Raw genomic sequence first — 18,791 nt, 5'->3', positions numbered from 1 at the left:
GTCGATTCATTGTTCCAGTCTGAACACCACGCCAGAGTTTAACAGCTTTATTGTAGAAACGCAGAGGACTCGACAAGAAAATGAAAATCAGATACTCGGAAGTGTTCACACAATTAACGACTTTACAAACATTCATTTTAGAACATTTTCTACCTTAACATTCGAATATATTACAAAACTGACCGTTTTCTTTTGCATAGGCAAAAGAAAAAAAAAAAAAAAAAAAAAAAAAAAAAGCAGTGCGTACAGGAAATGTACAATAGTTAGGTGATAGGCTGGCAGACAGTAAAGAAGGGGACTGTCAATTCAACCACAAGCTCCAACCTCAGAGCTGATTATTTTGTTCTTTCTGGTCGATTGCGTATCTATATGTTGGTTATATTTCAAATGGTAAAGCTCTTGCGTGTTAATTATATATCAAGTTACAACCATTTTTACAATGGTGTTGCCTATGTTATGGACCAAGATTTTATTGAGATTTTGATCAGACGCAAGCATCCAGGAAAGACAAGTGGCTAGTGATTTCTTTCAAAGCTTTTAAAATTCTACTTCTCATAAAGTATCACGTAGTAGAAACCATCGTATTTGCTCCGCTTTTAAATAACAAACGTTTTGGAGTTTCAAAGGTGGTGTCATCCGACAGAAAATCAGCCAAGAAGCTGATCTGCACCCATGGAGACGGTTTAAAATAGTAAAAGAGTAGAGAAATGTATGAATAAATTAACAGTAAAAGAACTACTTGGTGCCAAAAAAAAAAAAAATACTGAAGATGTTTTCTTGTACATTTTCAGTTTTGCTGAACACCTGAAAAAAAAATACCTTGGAAGAAAAAAAAAAAAAAAAAAAAAAAAAAAGTTTCCCCATGGCTTAAATGATGCGCTTATTAAAGTCAGAATTCAGCATGAACACGTTTCTAAAGACATTTGTTTTGATGTTTATATTGAAGTGTTTTAAAACCTATAGAGGAATATTTTTAAGACAATCAAAAGGAAAAGGTTCGGTTGTGGGGAGATTCTACAGATGTGCACTCACCATGAAACATCCCTATCTGGCTACATTAAAACCAATTCATATTTTAAACACTTTTGAACTACTAAAGTTCTGAAATGTTACGTTAAAAAAGAAAAAGAATAATAATGAAAAAGTGGTACAGTAATGTCTGGTCAAATCTGCACTGGTTAACATAAAGTGACAAAGTGTATTTTCCGTAGCACAACAAGGATTTCTCCGTCTCAGAGATTCACCTTTCAGTTCTAAAAACAATTATTAAAGTTGGAAAAATAAAATCTGAGGTGGGGCGAAATATAAAACTGGTTGAATTTATGTGGAATACCCCAGAGCGAATTTGTTCCGATGCTGCGAAGTACATAAAAACAATAATGTTCACATTGAGGTCGTTATGTGCTAGCTACAGTAAGTCAGGCCTTACTTCAGCGTTAGGCCGTCGGTCATTGACATCTAGTCTTTTTGCTTGAGCTCCATTGTGGATAAGGACTTTTCAGGCTTTTTTGACTTTCGGTACTTGTAGGCAAGAAGGATGGTGGCCACCAAGAGAACCAGACCAATGACCAACAGGATCCACTGGCCAGCTGTGGCAGCTGCATTGTCCACACCCATTCCCAGGAAATCCACTTTGCCCTCGTCCTTTACATCTGCAGAACCTAGAAGACACACAGGCACACAAATCTTTACTGAAAACCATGTGAGTAAATCAAGTTTTAAATGCTTAGATTATCAGGCTGGGGATTTTCCACAGGGGGTAGCTGTTTGTTCTCCTCTGTGAATGACGTTATGTACGACAGTGCGTGTTTGGTGCCGTTTCGGTTTGACCATCAGCAATTTTTACACAAAAGTACAGCTAAATTTCATAAAACCTTGGGAGGAGTTGAAGCATTGACAAAGAAGGAAACGATAGAGTCGTAATGCAGGTTTGTATCACTTTCTTTAACACTGCAATGCAAAACATTGTCCTTGGCGGAGGATGCCCTTTTAGCCTACCCTTCCAGTTGTGGAATCTATAGATAAAAGTGTATGTGATAGCTACCCCTTAACACAACAACTTGTGCAATTTTAACATTACATACAGACAAAGTTATCACATAATTGTCTTCTTGCATCATAAAAATTTCTCACTTTGTCTTCTTTTAGCTATTAATAAATGGAAAGCCACTTGATAACTGATGAAATTCACTCTGTTTCTAACATCCAGTGTCACATTGTGTAATATTCAATATAATTTAGCAGGGTTTGTAAACTATTGGTTCCCTTTCCCCGTTTTAATAGCACGACGTCACATCTGCTTGACACTGATCTATAAAATAAAAACCAAAATGAAAATCCATTTCTGTAAGACCTGGTAATATTTTCTACCAAAAAAAACTTGCACAGATAAGAAAAAGTCTGACCCCAGTCAAACTGTTCTTAGGCTCCACTTTTGACAATTTCCTGTCTCCACTTAGTGTAAGGAAGGAAAGAGGTGCCACTCAAGACTGATGCGCTCTCTGTAAAAGCCCTCATCTCACTTGTCATTAGAATAATTATGTGGAACTTTAAATAAACGAAAAACGTACAGCTTTAATACTCAGTGCCTGCTTTGGTACAAAAAAAAAAAAAAATTCTTTCTACTAATGGATGGCTCAATCGCTAACCTGTGGCTATCACAGGAAAGATCAGATAGAAATGGAACTGCTGCTGATACAGGTACTTTACAAAAACATCACAATCGCATAAATTCATTCATTCTCGCATCTACATTCTGGATTTCCCTCTTGATCTCTCCAACAGCAGCTGTGGTCCCCTTTTCCCCACTATTTCTCCAGAGCGCTCCCTTATCCTCTGCTGCAAATATTTAATCAATCTAATCTGCATGCATCCTTTCAGCAGGATCTCATCAGTAAAACAAGAAGAGTGAGGTGATTGATTTCACAGTAAGCTGCAGCAGTGGAGAAAAACAAGATGAATACCTCTGTGTGCTGACATTGTGCCCTTTCCGTCTGGGAAGGAGTTCAACAACATTTGGCTTTGACAATGGAAAATATTATTTTCTGCAATTTATTTTGTGCAAATAAATGCATGGCTCCGTGGTTATACAAGAGCATGTGAATTCATGAATGTGTTGCACGTACTCAAAGGTTTCCAGTCGTACTCGGGCCATCCACGGATATCGTTGTTCTTGTTATTCTCTGCTTCCAGCCATTCAATGAGAGGTTGGAAATACTGCATGAGTGGCTGGGCACTCATTTTGGACTGGCCTGTGATCATGGCCATGGCTTCAGGCCAAGGCTTACTGAATCCAAGCTTCATCAAATCACTGCAAAAAAAACAAAAAAAAAAACAAATGTAAGTCAAAGCCAAGTTCAGAGGAGACGTAGAGCAGTAGTTTGAGTGTGTTGTGGAGTAAGGTACACGTACTCGCATGCATATAAATATAAGGTTGTTTGAATACTAACCCCAGCAGCTTCCCAGCTTCTTGAGATTTGTAGATGTCGCAGGTATGGAGAGGCCCAACATGATTTGCTGCATCACACAAAGCCTTGTGAAACTGAAACTGAATGATGAAGCTGACAAAGTACCTGAAAAACCACAAACCATGTACTGTCAGGACTGTGCTTCACTGACAGACGCACACCAAGAAAACAAACAAAATGCGGGTACTGTTAAACCAGAGATTAATGGCGACCATTTAAACAACGTGACTGCAGATAAGAGCACAAATCTTATCTTTACATGGGTGATTATAGTGTCTCAAAGCAATCATCAACCCATCGGTGCCCAGTTAAAAGGTGCCGATTTGTTTTGCAGAATCGTGGAATTTTACCTGACATAAGGTACGTTGGCAGGGATGTGGAACTTTGCACCGGGATCAAAGTCATCCTCAGTGCGAGTTACAGGAGGACACAGGCCCTGGTACTTCATTCTGCAACAGAAAATAATCTAGTTTAAGAAAATCATTTACAAAGGCCAAACCATGATAACTATTGTACTTTGTGATTGTAAAGTTCTTGGTGAACTTTACCTGAGGTTCCACCACTCTTTATTATACTCAGTCGGCGGGATGCGCCCGTCAAATACTTTCCACCTCCACTGGTCCATCAGGTAGCCGAAAGGTAGGAAGGCGATCTTGTCAAGTGCCATACTCATCAGAAAGTTGATATCACTCTCTGCATGAGAGATGGACACGCCAAAAAAAAAAAAAAAAGACAAGTGAACGCTTTGTTACAGCGCCACGTTCTTACAGAACTACATTGTATTTATCGTCGCTCACCGTGGTTGTTCTCAACTTTGTTCAGGAGGCCGATGCTCTGCAGATGTTTGGGCGTGGACACTGAGAGGGCGAGCACGTCACCGATGGCCTCGTGGAAGCCGGGGTTGGCTCCATCGCGAAAGGACACGGGCCAATCCTTGTACTGTAGAAAGTACTGTACGTGGCCCATCTCGTGGTGCACGGTGATCAAGTCATCCATAGTCACAACAGTGCACTGTTTTATCCTGGAAGGCCAAACGAAGCGCTTACTACAGTGTTTTTTACTGGCAAGGTTCCAAATTATGAACGCAGCAACATGTAAGGTGTAGTCGTGAGTTCTTAAAGTGTGGAAAATTATACTTTTTCTTATATCAGTGACATATACAATAGTTGGATATATTTTCTATATCCATATATTTTTTTATTGTTTTCCTCTAAAATTTTAAATCAGTGTTCTCCAGGCCAGCTCTGCTTAACATTAATAGCCAACAACTGCTTTTAAGCGCTTGGCCTCAGACAATGACGAGAAAGATATCACACAGACGCATGAAAGTTAACAGTTACTTCTGGATAATTCTGGAGATGTCTGTTATCAAGAAGGAATTACATTTATTCATTGTGGGGTTGTCTGAAGTACTTAGTAGTTAGTCATACTGACTAACCTTAACCCATACTGACTTCACACAACCCCACTTTAAAATACGGATCTTATTCTGTACCAAGATCTGACAAACAAGCTGTTAACGACTACCAGAGCGCCTAGAAAAGAATAAAGAAAAAAAAAAAAAAAAAAAAAAAAAAACACAATGAGGTTAGACCTGAAGTCTTTTCGGTTATAGAAGTCCCACGCAGAAGCGTGGCACACCACCTGCCGTCCGTCAGACGGCTTCTCCAACATGGATTTGTCCCAGAATTCTTTTGGCATTGGCAGAAGACCCAGAGAGGTGAAAAAATTGTCCGATTCCTGAAACATCCTGGTGGCATTCCAGCCCTTAGCAAAGAAGAGGTGTACATAAATGTTGACAGTTTTGCTGGAAATCAGATGTTCAATATGTAGAAAATACAATACTACTTGGAAAAAAGACATGGCACAATGTAAATAAACAAACCATGGTGTGAATAATGATAGGAGGCAACATAATTATTGATTTATTGTACATTAATATATTGTGTACAACTCATGAATGTTACGGATGACAGCTAATTTCCTTCAGTGGACAAAAAAAAAAAAAAAAAAAGCACTTAAAGTTTTACTTTCAATGAAAAACAAGCTAATCTTTAGCCTCTAAAGCTGCACAGTTCGTCTCATGTGTGCTGCAGTGGTCATTTTGTAACATGCGTCATGTGTTCATTCACCTGTGCCACCATTGCTGGCGTGGCATCAACTTGCGTGGCATGTGGGTAGGGCATGACCAAATCCATTATTCCAGACCACGTCTGTGCCCACATGTTGCCTGAAAGGACAGAACAACAGTGATATACCATTTTTCTAACTCAGAAATTAGGTTGCTAGTCATCCTCTGCTCTGCCAGTGTTTGACCAGGTGGGATATGTGACTGTAAGTCGGTCCAATCCCTAACCCTATGGAACTGTCACACACCATCTCACGCTCAATGCCTTTGAAAGAAAATCAAATCGTGCCTAAATCCAAATGCATCTGCGGCCAACAGCTTCTCACAGGGGGAATGCTCACGTATAAAAGGAAAGTTTTGGCTATAGTGTAAGAATACTTAGGATTCCAGAGCGAAATTTTGGCTGACAGTGACTTTTCTTTTTTCTTGGGACCTAAACAAGCCTCCTATGTTCTAAAGATGAAATATGGTGTAAAGTCTCCAAAAACGAGTATTGTACATGCACAATTCACTTAATAAGTTCCAACTTACCCAGCAAATGAGCAGGAATGGGTCCCTTTAGGCTGATGTAGTTCGGACCATATTTTTTGTACAGAGCCCTTCGAACGTAGGCATGTACGTTCTGATAGAGTGGCTCCAGCTCCTTCCACAGAGTCTCCAGGTCTTCCTCAAAAGTTGGGGTTTCATACAGGGACCGCCAGAAAGCCCCATTATCAGAGTGACCTACAGAGTAGCACCAGCAGAAAATACAGTCTTCAGTGAGTTGTATTTGAACACGCAGCAGTGGCTCAAAATTCCTGATCAGGTCATAGATTCACCGGTTGGCCCGTTTCAATCAAAGCTGACTTCATGGTCTGGGATCCTCCAAACAAGCTTGGTAATGTCAATAAAGAATTTCATGTCCAAGATACAAGTACAAAAACAAAACAAATCTCAAATAAGACATACACCACAGAGGAGAGGGGTGCAGTTCACCCTGTCCTATAAAACTGGCTGCTACAAAAAGAGATGGTATTGTAATGCAAAACCACTTAACAAAAAAAACTGACATCGATAGGAAATAGTCTCAATTTGTGGGGAAAAAAGTGCATAGTATCTCTTAAACTGAACACTTAAAATGCTCCTTATCCTCTGACCAGGACCAGCATTTTACATTTCCAGCACAGGGTTGGGGGAAGATTCTAAATGGGGATGTTGATGAGATCTTGAGGTCATACCATTTAGTGTGGCAGCTTTGTTGGCCAGTTCAACATATCTTTTATAATCCTGACGAAGGACTTTGCCAGCTGCATCTCTCCATCCTTTCCAAGCGAACAAGAGTTCATCATAATCCCTGGACTCTGCCATGATCTTCTGGAGATCTTAAACACACATGTTTTATATTAGAAACTGGCTACTTTACTGTAAAAGGCAGAGGAGCATTCACAAATTTATTTTTCTGTTGAAATAATTATGGGCAGTTTCTTGCATATCAGGCTAATAATCATTACATTCATAATGGCGACGTGGATCAGTTGCCAACAATTTAACAATAACTTGCTATTATCTTCTAAGTATTAAGCAATTTATAAACTTTCTGCTCATATGCTGCATTCCCATATCCATTAATCCATATATTTATTTACATTTCATATTACAATTGACACATATTCCAGATTTTTACCTGGATCCAGAGGATGGCAATTGCCATTATCTCGGCAAACCTCAGCCACACTGTACTTTGTCTCCATATTAGACAGAAGAGTGTTGTACTGCAAAGACAAAGATAGCATTTTAAATTCAACAAACATAAATCAGCTAGTTGTGATGTTTGACTAATTTGCAGGACATGCACTAGTGGCAAAAAGTGGGAGTTAGCAAGGTAAACATGCCGCATCACATGGCTTCTTATATCAGGAGCACAACACTCATATTGGTTTAGGTATTCCATTGCGCGCAGCTCTTGAAGCTCTGTGTTTGGTCCAAAAATAACCTTCCAAATTAACACTGAGGGTCTGAAAAAAAACAAAAAAAAAAACAAAAAAAAAAAAAACACGAGCAGCCAATTCTCGCTGTTGTAAGTCATCCAAGGAGGGAAAACTGATTCAAAGACAGATTGGTAAGGAAATGTCATTTCTGCATGACATTTCCGACATATTCACAAAACAGTACGTGGATTTAATCTCAGGGGGAAAACACCAAAGCAAGCAACCAAAAATCTTTGTCTTATCTGACCTCAAAACTTACCAACATTTCCTTTTTTTTGGTTCATGTGGTCAGCTGGAAACCATTAGCTTCAAGCTGTCCCTTTTGACAGAGGAGTCTGTCTCTAGCCCCTTTCACACTGCGACCCGCTACCTTAGCGGGTCCAAATTGCACCTTCGACCCGCGTCAAGCAATGTGAACGCTTGGCGTGTCAGGGTGACCTGTATGGCAAGCCTAAAGTGCCATATTACGCATCTAAGTATCACGGTAAGATTGCAATTCACCCGCTAAAAGCGCCCGTTTCCCCAAATTTTCGCCCGCTTTTTACGTCCGCAATGATGGTTCCGCACGACACGCGTAAGGAACGCACCTGACAACACGCGTTCAAGACGTGCGTTTTCCTAATATGATAATGTCCTTCCTTCTTTTCCACAGCCAATGCATTTGAAGTGGTTGCGCCCAATCACTGATCAAGACAGCCAGACCAAGATTGTTCTGCACAGATCTGCTTTGTTGAAAACTCTGCACAGATCTCTGTGTGGCAATGTTGCCAAAGTTCACTGCATTGTCGTTTTACGTTGCCTAGTGGCAGAGCGTCACACGAAACACATAAAATGCTGGGCGTGTACAATGACGTAGGCACAAGCCATGCGTCGAAGGTAGGGTTATTTACACCTGTCTGCATCAAATTTTTCATACAAATGATGGCGGGACACCTTGAGATATCGTTTATGCAATTGTATATGCAGTTCATGGAGATGTTACTTTACGGTGCGTGGGACACCCATCTTTCTCGCCATCCCTTCCAGCAGAGGTCCATCTTTCACCGTCCCCGAAATGTGGCGGAAAATAACGTCCTTTGCTCGGAGGCTGAGGAGCTCGCGGACCTCCTTGTCTCCCCAGTTGGCCATATTAAAAAATGTCTCCAACTTGATGTAGCCTAAAACAGAGTAAAACTTGTCCTCACCTGTCGCTGTTGTTCTGAATCAGCTGTCCATTCTGTCTTTTAAACTCCTCACGTCACGCCACGCCCACGTCCGACCCGCGTCGATTGCGTTCACATCAAACTCGGCAAAAAGACTAGGGTCTGACGCGGGTCGAAAGGCGAGTAGAGTTGACGCGGCAGCCCGGGTCGACAGTGTGAATGCAACAGCGGACACGCTAAATTCGCGAATTAACCGCGGGTTATTTGGCAGTGTGAAAGGGGCTATTGAAACACCTCACTGTATACAGTGATGTGCCACTTCATGACAGGCCTGTACCATGGTGGCATTTCAATATCTTCAACTTAGGGAGACCATTTTTTCCCCCTCACAGGTCTTCTTCCAGACCTTGACAGAGGCTAAACCCTCCAAGTAACTTTTGTTTACATACCAGCGTTTGAACTGATGATCTTGGAACCTACTGTTGTCCACAGATAACTCCACGAGACATTCCTGACTTGTGTAAATCTACAGTTTTCCTCAAATATGCACAGAGCACTTTGGACTTTCCCATTGCATCATGTGTTTGTCAATCCAGTGTGTGGGATTAAACCTTTGCCGTCTCTGATGCAACTAGCTGTAGTCAATCATGACTGACAGTGTGGCAAGAGGCCTGGACATGTTTAGTCACTGTTCAACTCTTTGGCGGCACTGAACTAATCCAGGAATGTGATCCTGTATTGATTTCACAAAGCCCAAAGGAAATTAAGTAAAGAACCATGACATGCATGGCCAAGACCAGTTTCTGTAAGCCTATGCACACTCGCAACATAAAGGCAGCACGTTTTTTGGCTCCATGTGCCCTGTGTATTTCTTGTTGGTTAAATGGAAATGCTTCTATGTTGGGAAGGTGGTTTCGTATAAAAGTGAAACCTTTTGATTCACACCTCTTTAAGTTCTTCTGAGGACAGCGCAGCCCTCTCAATGTCACTGAGTTTATTCATGATCCTTTTGACCAAGTCATCCTGGAAGTCCGTGGTGTCATACTGGCGAGCCTGGAGTCCATACTTCAGGGTGTGTGCCGACATCTCCAGGTTCTTTTCAAGCTATTAAGAAAAACGAACCAGCTTTTATTTTTCAAATATTGTCAGTGAAAGCAGTGCATTGGACTGATGGCGTGTTACCAAATGTCGTGCATCATGCACGCTACATTGTAATTTAATAGATTAAAGCATAGGTGAAAAACTTGACTAGTGACTCAGTTACTGATACACTGACAACAGACCTGAGTTTTATTGATTTTCTGACTTGACCCACAAAAAAAAAAAAAAAAAAAAAAAAAAAAGCAAAAGATACCATTGCAACACAACAACAGCTATGGTATGTATAATGATAGGATGGATCTTAAGTGAATCTCTCCTCAAGATGGTCTCACCATGGCCTGCTTATTCACTTCGTTGATGTCTGTATTGTACTTCCAGGAGGCCTCTGTGTATGTATTCCACACCACTTCAGCTGTACTGTTGTATTCGTCCAGGAATTTCTTTGCATCGAGCTCATCTGTATTCTTGTCTGGGTAAAGAGAAGAGTCAATGTTGGTTGAGATGAAAGATGTGAATTGTGAAAAGAGCCAAGTAATCATGTTTGCCAGTAGTTTAGTTATATTATATTATGTGAACAATAATGCATCCCAGGCTTTTCTTTGTAAGCATTTGCCTCAAATGGATAAGAAAGTAATGCCCAATTTAATCTTGCACAACATTCTTTGCAGTTGATATTCAATCTTGACCCATTTTCAACAGAACCGTGTGTGCTTACAGTCCCATCTTACCTATATCTTCAGGGTAACCTTCAGGGATGGGCGGGACCCAGTTGAAGTCAGGCCATCCCAAGGTCTCATTCCCATTTTGTTTTTCCAGCCACTTAATTACAGGATCAAAGTATTTCATTAGTGAATTGGCATTCATCTCCTTGGTACCAATAGCCTCCTGAAGCACCTGAGGCCATGGTTTGGAAGAGCCAGCCTGAAGGACTTTCCTGCAAAGGAAAATGAAAATGCATTCAATATTTCCTTTCTAAAAAACAATGATAATAAAAAAAAAAATGTAACCACCGACACAACATAGTTCTTACACGGCATGAAAAACGATTTAAAATCAATTCACTTACTCCAGAATGGCTCCTGCCTCAGCAGAGCGGTAGATGTCACATGTGTACAGAGGGCCGGTGTGATTGGCTGCCTCGCACAGCTTTTCATGAAACTGGAACTGCAAGATGAAGCTGACAAAATACCTGCAGAAGGAAAAAATAATGTTATAAACCAACAGATTTATAAGAACGATGAAGTGATGTTTTATCTGCCCCCACACAGGCTGTTTGTTACAGTAGTCTTTTATGTTCCATCTCCTAAAGGTAATTAGTTAGTCAGGCCTCTCTTATATAGCCTTGGCCTCTGCAACAGGCTTCCTGCTATTGTGTTGATTTTTAATACCACAATACAGAACACTTGATTTATATAGTTAACCTCACACCCCATGCATGCTCAAGGCATGTGTGATCCAAACACTAAACATTGTGCATGTAAATGAAAATGTAACAGTTTTCATTTCATGAAAACCAACCAGGCATGACTGCTACTGTTGGCAGTAGTGCAGTCACTGCAGTGAGTGCATCTTAAAAGATATGATTAACCCACGCTGATTGTTTCTAAATCACTACTATTACAGTCTTGAGGGTGTAGCAGGATGCTACCTGATGTATGGGGTGTTTCCAGGGATGTGGTATTTTGCCCCAGGATCAAAGTCTTCCTCTGTACGCTGGATCGGTGGGCAAATTCCTTGATATTTTGTTCTGTGGGAGAAAAAAAAAAAAAAAAAAGTCTATAATAACATAAGCTCTGAAGAGTCCTCTATCTAATTTTATGCATCTATTAAAGGCATGGTTGGTAATCCTGTTCAGAAACACATTTTGTAATACTGGGTGAAATGGTCCGTCTGTCCTGAGAGAAATCTATACAAGATGTATTTAGAAAAAGGGACGAAAATAATCAGACCTCTGTGGCAGCTGCAGGACTGAGAAAAAGCTGACCAATCCGAGATCAGCGTCCCGCTGATCTCGGATTGGAGCGCCTACAAAAACCAATCAGATGCCTCTGCTTTCTGCCTACGCCCCCCTCTGTCGGCTCCCTGCTCCGTGTGCGCATGCGGTTCTACCGGCTTTGGATGACGCACTGACGGAATGGGGAGGGGGGGGTGGAGCTTAGAGGAGGGGACACTTTCGAATCTTGCTAGCTCTCTTGCTAGCTCTCTAGGATTACCTACCATAGCTTTAAGCATCAGCTGAGCACATGTGCAGCCAAATACCTGAGGTACCACCACTCAGAGTTGTACCGCTCTGGAGGGGTGTGTCCACTAAACACACCCCATCTCCAGAGGTCGATGAGGTAGCCGAAAGGAAGAAAGGCTATCTTCTCCAGAGCCATCTTCAACAAGAAGTTGAGGTCCATTTCTAGAGAAACAAAAGCCAGCGTTTATTCTCCAAGATACAGACTGAAATACTAAAGATCTTAGCCCATGTTGAAAAGTCATCCAGATCCCAGACCCGCTCTGCCCCAACAGGACAGCTTCAGTCATTACCATCATCAGAGGTCAGAGTCTCCAGCAGATTAATGGTATGCAGATGCTTTGGTGTTGAAACGGATAGAGACATGACATCGCCAATGGCTTCATGGAAACCAGGGTTGGCTCCGCGACGGAAGCCCACAGGCTGGTCCTTGTACTGTAGGTAATACTGGATATGTCCCATTTCGTGGTGTACCGTGAAGAGCTGCTCCATCGTCACTGTGGTGCACTGCTTGATTCTAAAGGGGGTTGAACGTGCGTTAGTTTCATCAACAATAAATATAGCTAAGGTCGTTATAATTTGTAACTTGAAGTGAGAGTATAACCTATATCTAACAAAGATATTACCTGAAGTCTTTGCGGTTGTAAAAGTCCCAGGCAGATGCATGGCAGACAACATCACGATTGTCAGGTTTAACAAGCATGGAACCATCCCAGAATTCCTCGGGCATCTCTTTTAACCCCAGAGAGGTGAAGAACTCCTCAGCCACACGAAACATGTGTGTGGCATTGTAGCCCTGTGAAGTGGAAATGCCGTCTAATGATCACCTAACAGAATCTAAATTTGTTTTGCCCCCCCCACCCACTGCAGTCCTAAAGGCTGCTCATTATACTCACTTGTTTGACCATTTCAGCGGTCACATCGAGGTTGGGTTTGTCAGGAAATGGGATCATCGTATCATAAATGTTGTTCCAGGTTTGGGCCCACATATTTCCTGAGGGAGAGAAAGAATACACACTTAGGCATCCATTATGACTTGCTATGCAATACTCTACAGGCACATTTGCAAAGATTAACTTCAGCTCACCCAACAGGTGGGCAGGGATCGGTCCTTTCAGGTTGATGTATTTGGGACCGTACTGGTTGTAAAGCTGGCGGCGCACAAAAGCATGCAGGTTCAGGTAGAGTGGCTCAATGGTCTTGAAGAGTTTGTCTATATCCTGCTGAAAGGTTTCACTCTCATACCAAGAGCGCCAATCAGCTCCTGTGTCGGCAAATCCTAAACAAATTTCCCAATTTTCTGTTTAGCCATTTTGACTTCAGTTTGTTTCCCAACCCCCCAATTTCTTCCATAACTAGTTACTTATATGGAGGATTCTGAATTTTATCCTCTCAGTGTCAAAGGTCAAGGGGGATTACTCACCATCAGCCTGAGAGGCTTTGTTGCTGAGCTCCACAAACCTGGGATAGTGCTGCTTGAGGGGCCGACCTGAGGCATTGTGCCAGCCCTCCCAGGCAAACAGCAGCTTCTTGTAGCTCCTGGAGTTGGCCATGATTTCTGTGAGCTCTTCAAAATAAAAGAAATTTGCATTTGTAGTCTCAGATGGAACTATAGAATGAAGTTAATATAACCCAACACCAACTAAACATGAAAATCAAAAGTGACTTTGAAGAGTGACTTTCATTTCCTCAGCAGGAACGCTGACCCTTTATCCAAGAAACTAGCTCTGAGTTATGACATTTCCATGATATTCTTAGAACCTGAAGAAAACAGATCTTCAAGATGCCAGAAATGGGAAATGAAGGCGATGAAAAGGTGAAAGTTCATTGTACAAAACTTTGGCTGGAAGCTTCAGTCATAATAAGACCATGTATTTGTGATGGATGTTTCCACCCTGGATTCTTTCCACAAATTAAGAAAATAGTAAATGTTATGGAGCCGGTATCCTTACAGCAGTGAGCTCATTTCATTTTACGAGCAATTCTTTCTAGCTGAAGGGGATTGTGTTTGCTCTGTCACACCAGGGGTGCCAGAAATAGTTTCTCACAATTGCATTAAGCCGACTAAAACACAAAAGAGTATTGTTCCCAATGATTGCCAGTGGCGTTAAAAGCGACCAATATGCCGTATCTTTAGCTTTCAACAAACTCTTGGTTACATCCATGACACTTCCTTTGGAAGCCTCTCTGAAATAATTTTGCCCATCCTGTTACTTCCAAGAACACATAACATCTGAACCACTTAACAATTGTTTTTCGTCCAAGACTTCCCCTGCACATAGTCGTGAGCTTCCTATTCTTCACTGTCATGTTCCTCCGAACTCCAGCACACGAGCATTTGTGCAATCTGTGCATCTTGACCCTTAATCTTGGCATTTATTCGTAGCCATGTTTACTCACCAGGCTCGAGGCTCCAGCTTATATTTGGCTGTGGGTGAACCTTAGCTTTTGAGTAAATACTGTCCATAGTGCTTAGAATGGTGTTGTACTAAAGACGAGAAAAAAAAAGGAGTTAAAGTCAATCGATGTTCAAAGGAGGCCATTGGTGACAGACAACAGAGCATGGCGCCGACAAACCTCTTCTCTTTCAAGCGGCGGAAGGTTGGCAGCACCCAGTGACATGATCTTTTCCATCAATGTCTTGTCTGTGGGATCAGGGAGGGAGTTGAGAAGCTCACGAGAAAAGACACGCTTGGCCTTCAACCCCCAGGCTTCAGAGAAGGCTTGTTCTTCTAAGGTTGCTTCGACCTAAGGAGTCAGAAGTTGGAGACAATGATATTGGAGTTTTGCACATATAGCACAGAAACTGACCCAACGTTGGATAGGGGAAGAAAAAAAAAAAAAAAAAAAAGTCCTAATCAGTCAACAAAAAGCAACACACCCACCTATGTTTATCACATCCTGGCTAATTGCCTTGTTTTGTTCTTGTAATTACTTGTGTGCAGAGTTTACAATAGCAAACAGAGTTCACATGCTTCAGCCTGATTGTTCAGTTTCAGATTAACGCATGCACGTGACGTGCAGATTGTGAAGGACCCTACTTGGTGTCGGTTCCACCGTTTGTTCTGTGGGTGTCATCTGTTCCAGATCGAGAATGTGTGCATGTGTTGTCAATAATACAGAGATATTGTAACAGAGGTGAAAGTCACCATTAGTGAGGGAACTATGACTTTGCTTTTCAACTTATTTTCCCGCAAATAAAGGGAATTTCTTTGCCCATATAACAATTTGGACCCCTTCCCTTCCTTCAGTTTCTAACACTATTATTCATCCTCTTTGGCAAGGATTCATGCCTCTGATCCATGATATTGTGTTCTTTGACAGGTCCAACACATCTTTCCTCTGGGATCGATAAAATGCCCTCCTAGTCAGAGGACAGGGATAGTATTTTCAGAAAACGCCTTTGCCACTGAACACGCTCACCTACAGCCCGGCTGAAGCTCAAGAGGTTTTCTTTATGGCACTCAGAAAGGTCACGGACATTCAGTATAATGACAGTGGTGGAAGAATAGACAGATTCAAGGCTGCTGCGGAACAGGCTGCTGTGGATGGTACATTTGTGCTTACAGCACACCGTGTTCCATACACCCGACAACTGAGTGAGTGCTGCAGTGTTGCAGCTCCTTGAGTCAGAGTGAACATGCAAAACGCACTGTACAATTACTAAGATGTCTTGGTCATCTATCTACTTCCACATGCTGACAGACAAGAAGAGCGATGAGTCGTTGGTCACAGGTCATCATTTCTTCACACATCCTGACAAAACAGTAGCTTCTTTCCAGAAATGTTTTTGTAGAAGCCGCCCATATGCCTCTCGCCCAGCCTTCACTGAAATAACAGACTGAAGGAGAGGGAAAGGGACAAAAAAAAAAAAAAAAAAAAAAAAAAAAAAAAAAAAAAAAAAACACACTGGTGAGCTTGAGATAAAGTATTAACTCTGACCTTTGTGCTTTTCCTCTCAGTCTGTCTTTTCTCTGTCCGCCTACATCAATCCGTCTACATGGATGATCACATTTTCAGCCAGATAAATTCAAAGCGCAACAGTCCACCATCTCCTCTCGACTTTAACCCCCCCCCCCCCCAAAAGGCTTTCTACTACACATTTAGTCCAACTCATTAATCACCATCTTCTTACTCACTTACCCTTTAAATTGCATAACATGAGTACAAAGGCTAATGGCTTCCAGGTTCATCATAGTAAAGTATGTGTTGAGGTTAACTTGACATTCAAATAAAAAGACTACTCCTCAGGTGTGATTGTGATGCCTTGTGTGGCATTTCAATTTAGGGCTCAAAAGGACAAGAGTCATTGGCATCTGCCCAGTTTTCATTAAGTCCGTTTTTGTTCTGTTTGATCCTCCGCATTTCTAATGAGTCTCATTTCCACGATGTGCAGGCTTAAGGGAAAGGTTTTGTGTAAACGCTGCATGTTTGAATTGCCACCCTGCACAGTTAACAACTCCTCAAATAAAGTTATCAAGCTGTAATGGGTTTCAGAGCAGCATAAGCAGAATGCCAGTGTTATAAAACGCTAACCCACCCCCCCCTCCCTCCCTCCCTCCCTCCCTTTTTGCTGGAGCTCAGCACTTTGAGCCCATCTTCAAACTGTTCGAGAAACACACACACACATCATTTTAACCCTGAAACGTTCAGTACATTCAGTTGAGCTGAATGAGACAGACGAGTGTATCCAGCTGCTCAGCGAGCTCCATGCAAACCCGATTATCGATCATTAAAGACATGCTGGTCGGAACAGGGATAACTCGAACGTGCAGGGCAGGTCTCCAGGATCTGACTGGAAACACTACTGCAAAGCACAACACATTCTGCAGCCTGACCTCTGAGTGCAAACCACATCCCCACCTGTTTGGTGTGTGAAGAGAATTCATTGTGTTTAAAGCCTGGACAGTGTTCTGAAAAACTGTTGTGACAGCTGTGCAAGCACACACACACACACTATTAAAAACCCTGGAGTGTTCCCTTCAGTGTCAGTTTCACATTCATGAATTTATAGGACCATGCAGGTTTAGCTGTGCTACACACACACACTTCTCATCGCCGGCCCTCTTTCTCCCTTATCTTCAGTTAATGCAAATAGCTCAGCTTCATGGAGAGATAACTGCAGAACTCTTATTCTCTTCCATTATTACCACAATGTCTCAGTTTGCCTGTGCAAAAACCTTTCGTTGCCGTCACCGCAAAGGGGCATTTCACTGCCAGAGAGTGTTTCCACAGTGAACCTAAACATTTTTAGTGGGTGTAAAACTGCAGTGTGTAGACGGTGCTTCCATCGGTTAATATCTATTCAAGCAGCATATTTAGGAGAAATAATAATTGGAATAAAACCTACTTAAGAGCATGAAAGAGTCCATAGCAATTCGTTTTCAGAAAAGAGAAACATATAAAGCCATTCGGCACTATGATCAGTTTTAAATCCAATAACACACAAGCACAGCTGGCTGCCTTTGGAGAGAAAATGAGCGTGTCATTCTGGAGAGAGATGAATAACAGCAACCTCCAAGTCAAGCGGAGTTAAGCTCCACAGAAACCTTTGACCGTGTGGTGCCCAGTTGCCAGAACTGGCGAGACTGTGCTATACTGGAATCTGCGAGTTTGGCACAGAGTCACATTTAAGCTCAAGAGCCTGGTACACTCACCTGAAGTTTGGAGTTGTGCTCTGTCAAGTTGGTGTTGTAGTTCCAATTGGCAGACACGCTGTAGAAAAGCACTTCCTCAGCAGTGCCGTTATATTCGTCGAGGAACCTCAATGCATCAGCGGTGGTGTTTGCGTATTCCCCTGGCAGCCAGCTGTCTCGCAGAGCTTCAGAGAGCCCAAAGACTGGCAGCAGCAGCACAGCCCACAGTAACCTGTTCACGCCAGCACCCATGGCAACCCTCCACATAAAAAAAACTGTGGGTGGAATGGCTGAATTGAAGCGGTTGGATGGCAATGGCTAACTATACGCTTGCTCACAATGAAGTGCGAGTACACCCTTTAAGCCGTTTTCTCATCCAATTTCACCGTTCCAGGCTGCCCGCCGGTAATAACGCACGGAGAGCCAACGCGAGCTTCTTTTAAAGTGGCAGTTTTAACCCAGCCCACACTTTTCTGCAGCCCTCCCTCTTTACCAATTGACTGCCGAGCACATGTGTCATCCCAGCGCACAGATGAGAGGCTCACACAGGCACCGGCGCCAGGTGAGGCCAATTAGAGCTGGCGCATCCGCTAATCAAACTGTCGCTTCACGCGCGGAAACAGCCTGGCAACAGCCACATCAGGGGGAAGCGGGATCGTTCTGTTTAGCTACTGTCCGAAGCTGGGTGCGCGTCCGACAACACGAGGGCATCAAAAGCGAAGCTCGCGGTGTTCAAGTCACTGCGCAGTTGGGTGGGTGAAAAATAGACACCAGAGCTGTGCCAAAAGAGAACTGGTCTGCCTGCTTACCAGCCTGATAGCTCATGCAGTGCAGTGTTTGGGTGGGACTCCAAATATTTTAATCTCCGTTTTCCTCCTCTGAGTGGGGGAAATGGCAGAAGAGAGAGGATAAGGGATGCGACTGGAGGGGGGTGACAGGACCCCCAGGACTGGGAGCTGTAAAAGCTTCCAAGAAAGCGAAGAAGAACGTGGCGTCAGGGGCCCACAGTGTATTTTCTCTCTCCCTCTCTAAATATATGGCTCCCATTGGTGCTCAAAGAGCATATCCTTTCTTTAAGAATGGAAAGTTCACCACTGTCAGACAACAGAAA

General features: G+C 42.5%; 1 protein-coding gene across 1 annotated transcript; it reads right to left on the bottom strand.

The window, feature by feature from the left end:
• Positions 1-32: 32 nt before the first annotated feature.
• On the bottom strand, positions 33-18,441 carry ace (angiotensin I converting enzyme (peptidyl-dipeptidase A) 1). The gene is made up of 25 exons (XM_075457539.1): positions 17,702-18,441; positions 14,622-14,792; positions 14,445-14,532; positions 13,468-13,611; positions 13,132-13,323; positions 12,941-13,038; positions 12,671-12,840; positions 12,338-12,561; positions 12,065-12,209; positions 11,454-11,552; positions 10,872-10,994; positions 10,534-10,739; positions 10,138-10,274; positions 9,650-9,808; positions 7,259-7,346; positions 6,813-6,956; positions 6,127-6,318; positions 5,600-5,697; positions 5,062-5,234; positions 4,265-4,488; positions 4,016-4,160; positions 3,818-3,916; positions 3,450-3,572; positions 3,126-3,310; positions 33-1,661 (listed from the first exon to the last, which is right to left on the bottom strand). Exons 1-25 carry the CDS (start codon positions 17,945-17,947, stop codon positions 1,459-1,461), a joined length of 3,876 nt encoding a protein of 1,291 aa, XP_075313654.1. The 5' UTR covers positions 17,948-18,441; the 3' UTR covers positions 33-1,458.
• Positions 18,442-18,791: the final 350 nt, after the last annotated feature.

This window comes from Odontesthes bonariensis, chromosome 23 (assembly GCF_027942865.1).
Source record: "Odontesthes bonariensis isolate fOdoBon6 chromosome 23, fOdoBon6.hap1, whole genome shotgun sequence".
NCBI classification, from domain to species: domain Eukaryota; kingdom Metazoa; phylum Chordata; class Actinopteri; order Atheriniformes; family Atherinopsidae; genus Odontesthes; species Odontesthes bonariensis.
The sequence above is the reverse complement of the archived record's forward strand: the minus strand, read 5'-3'. Positions and strand labels throughout refer to the sequence as shown.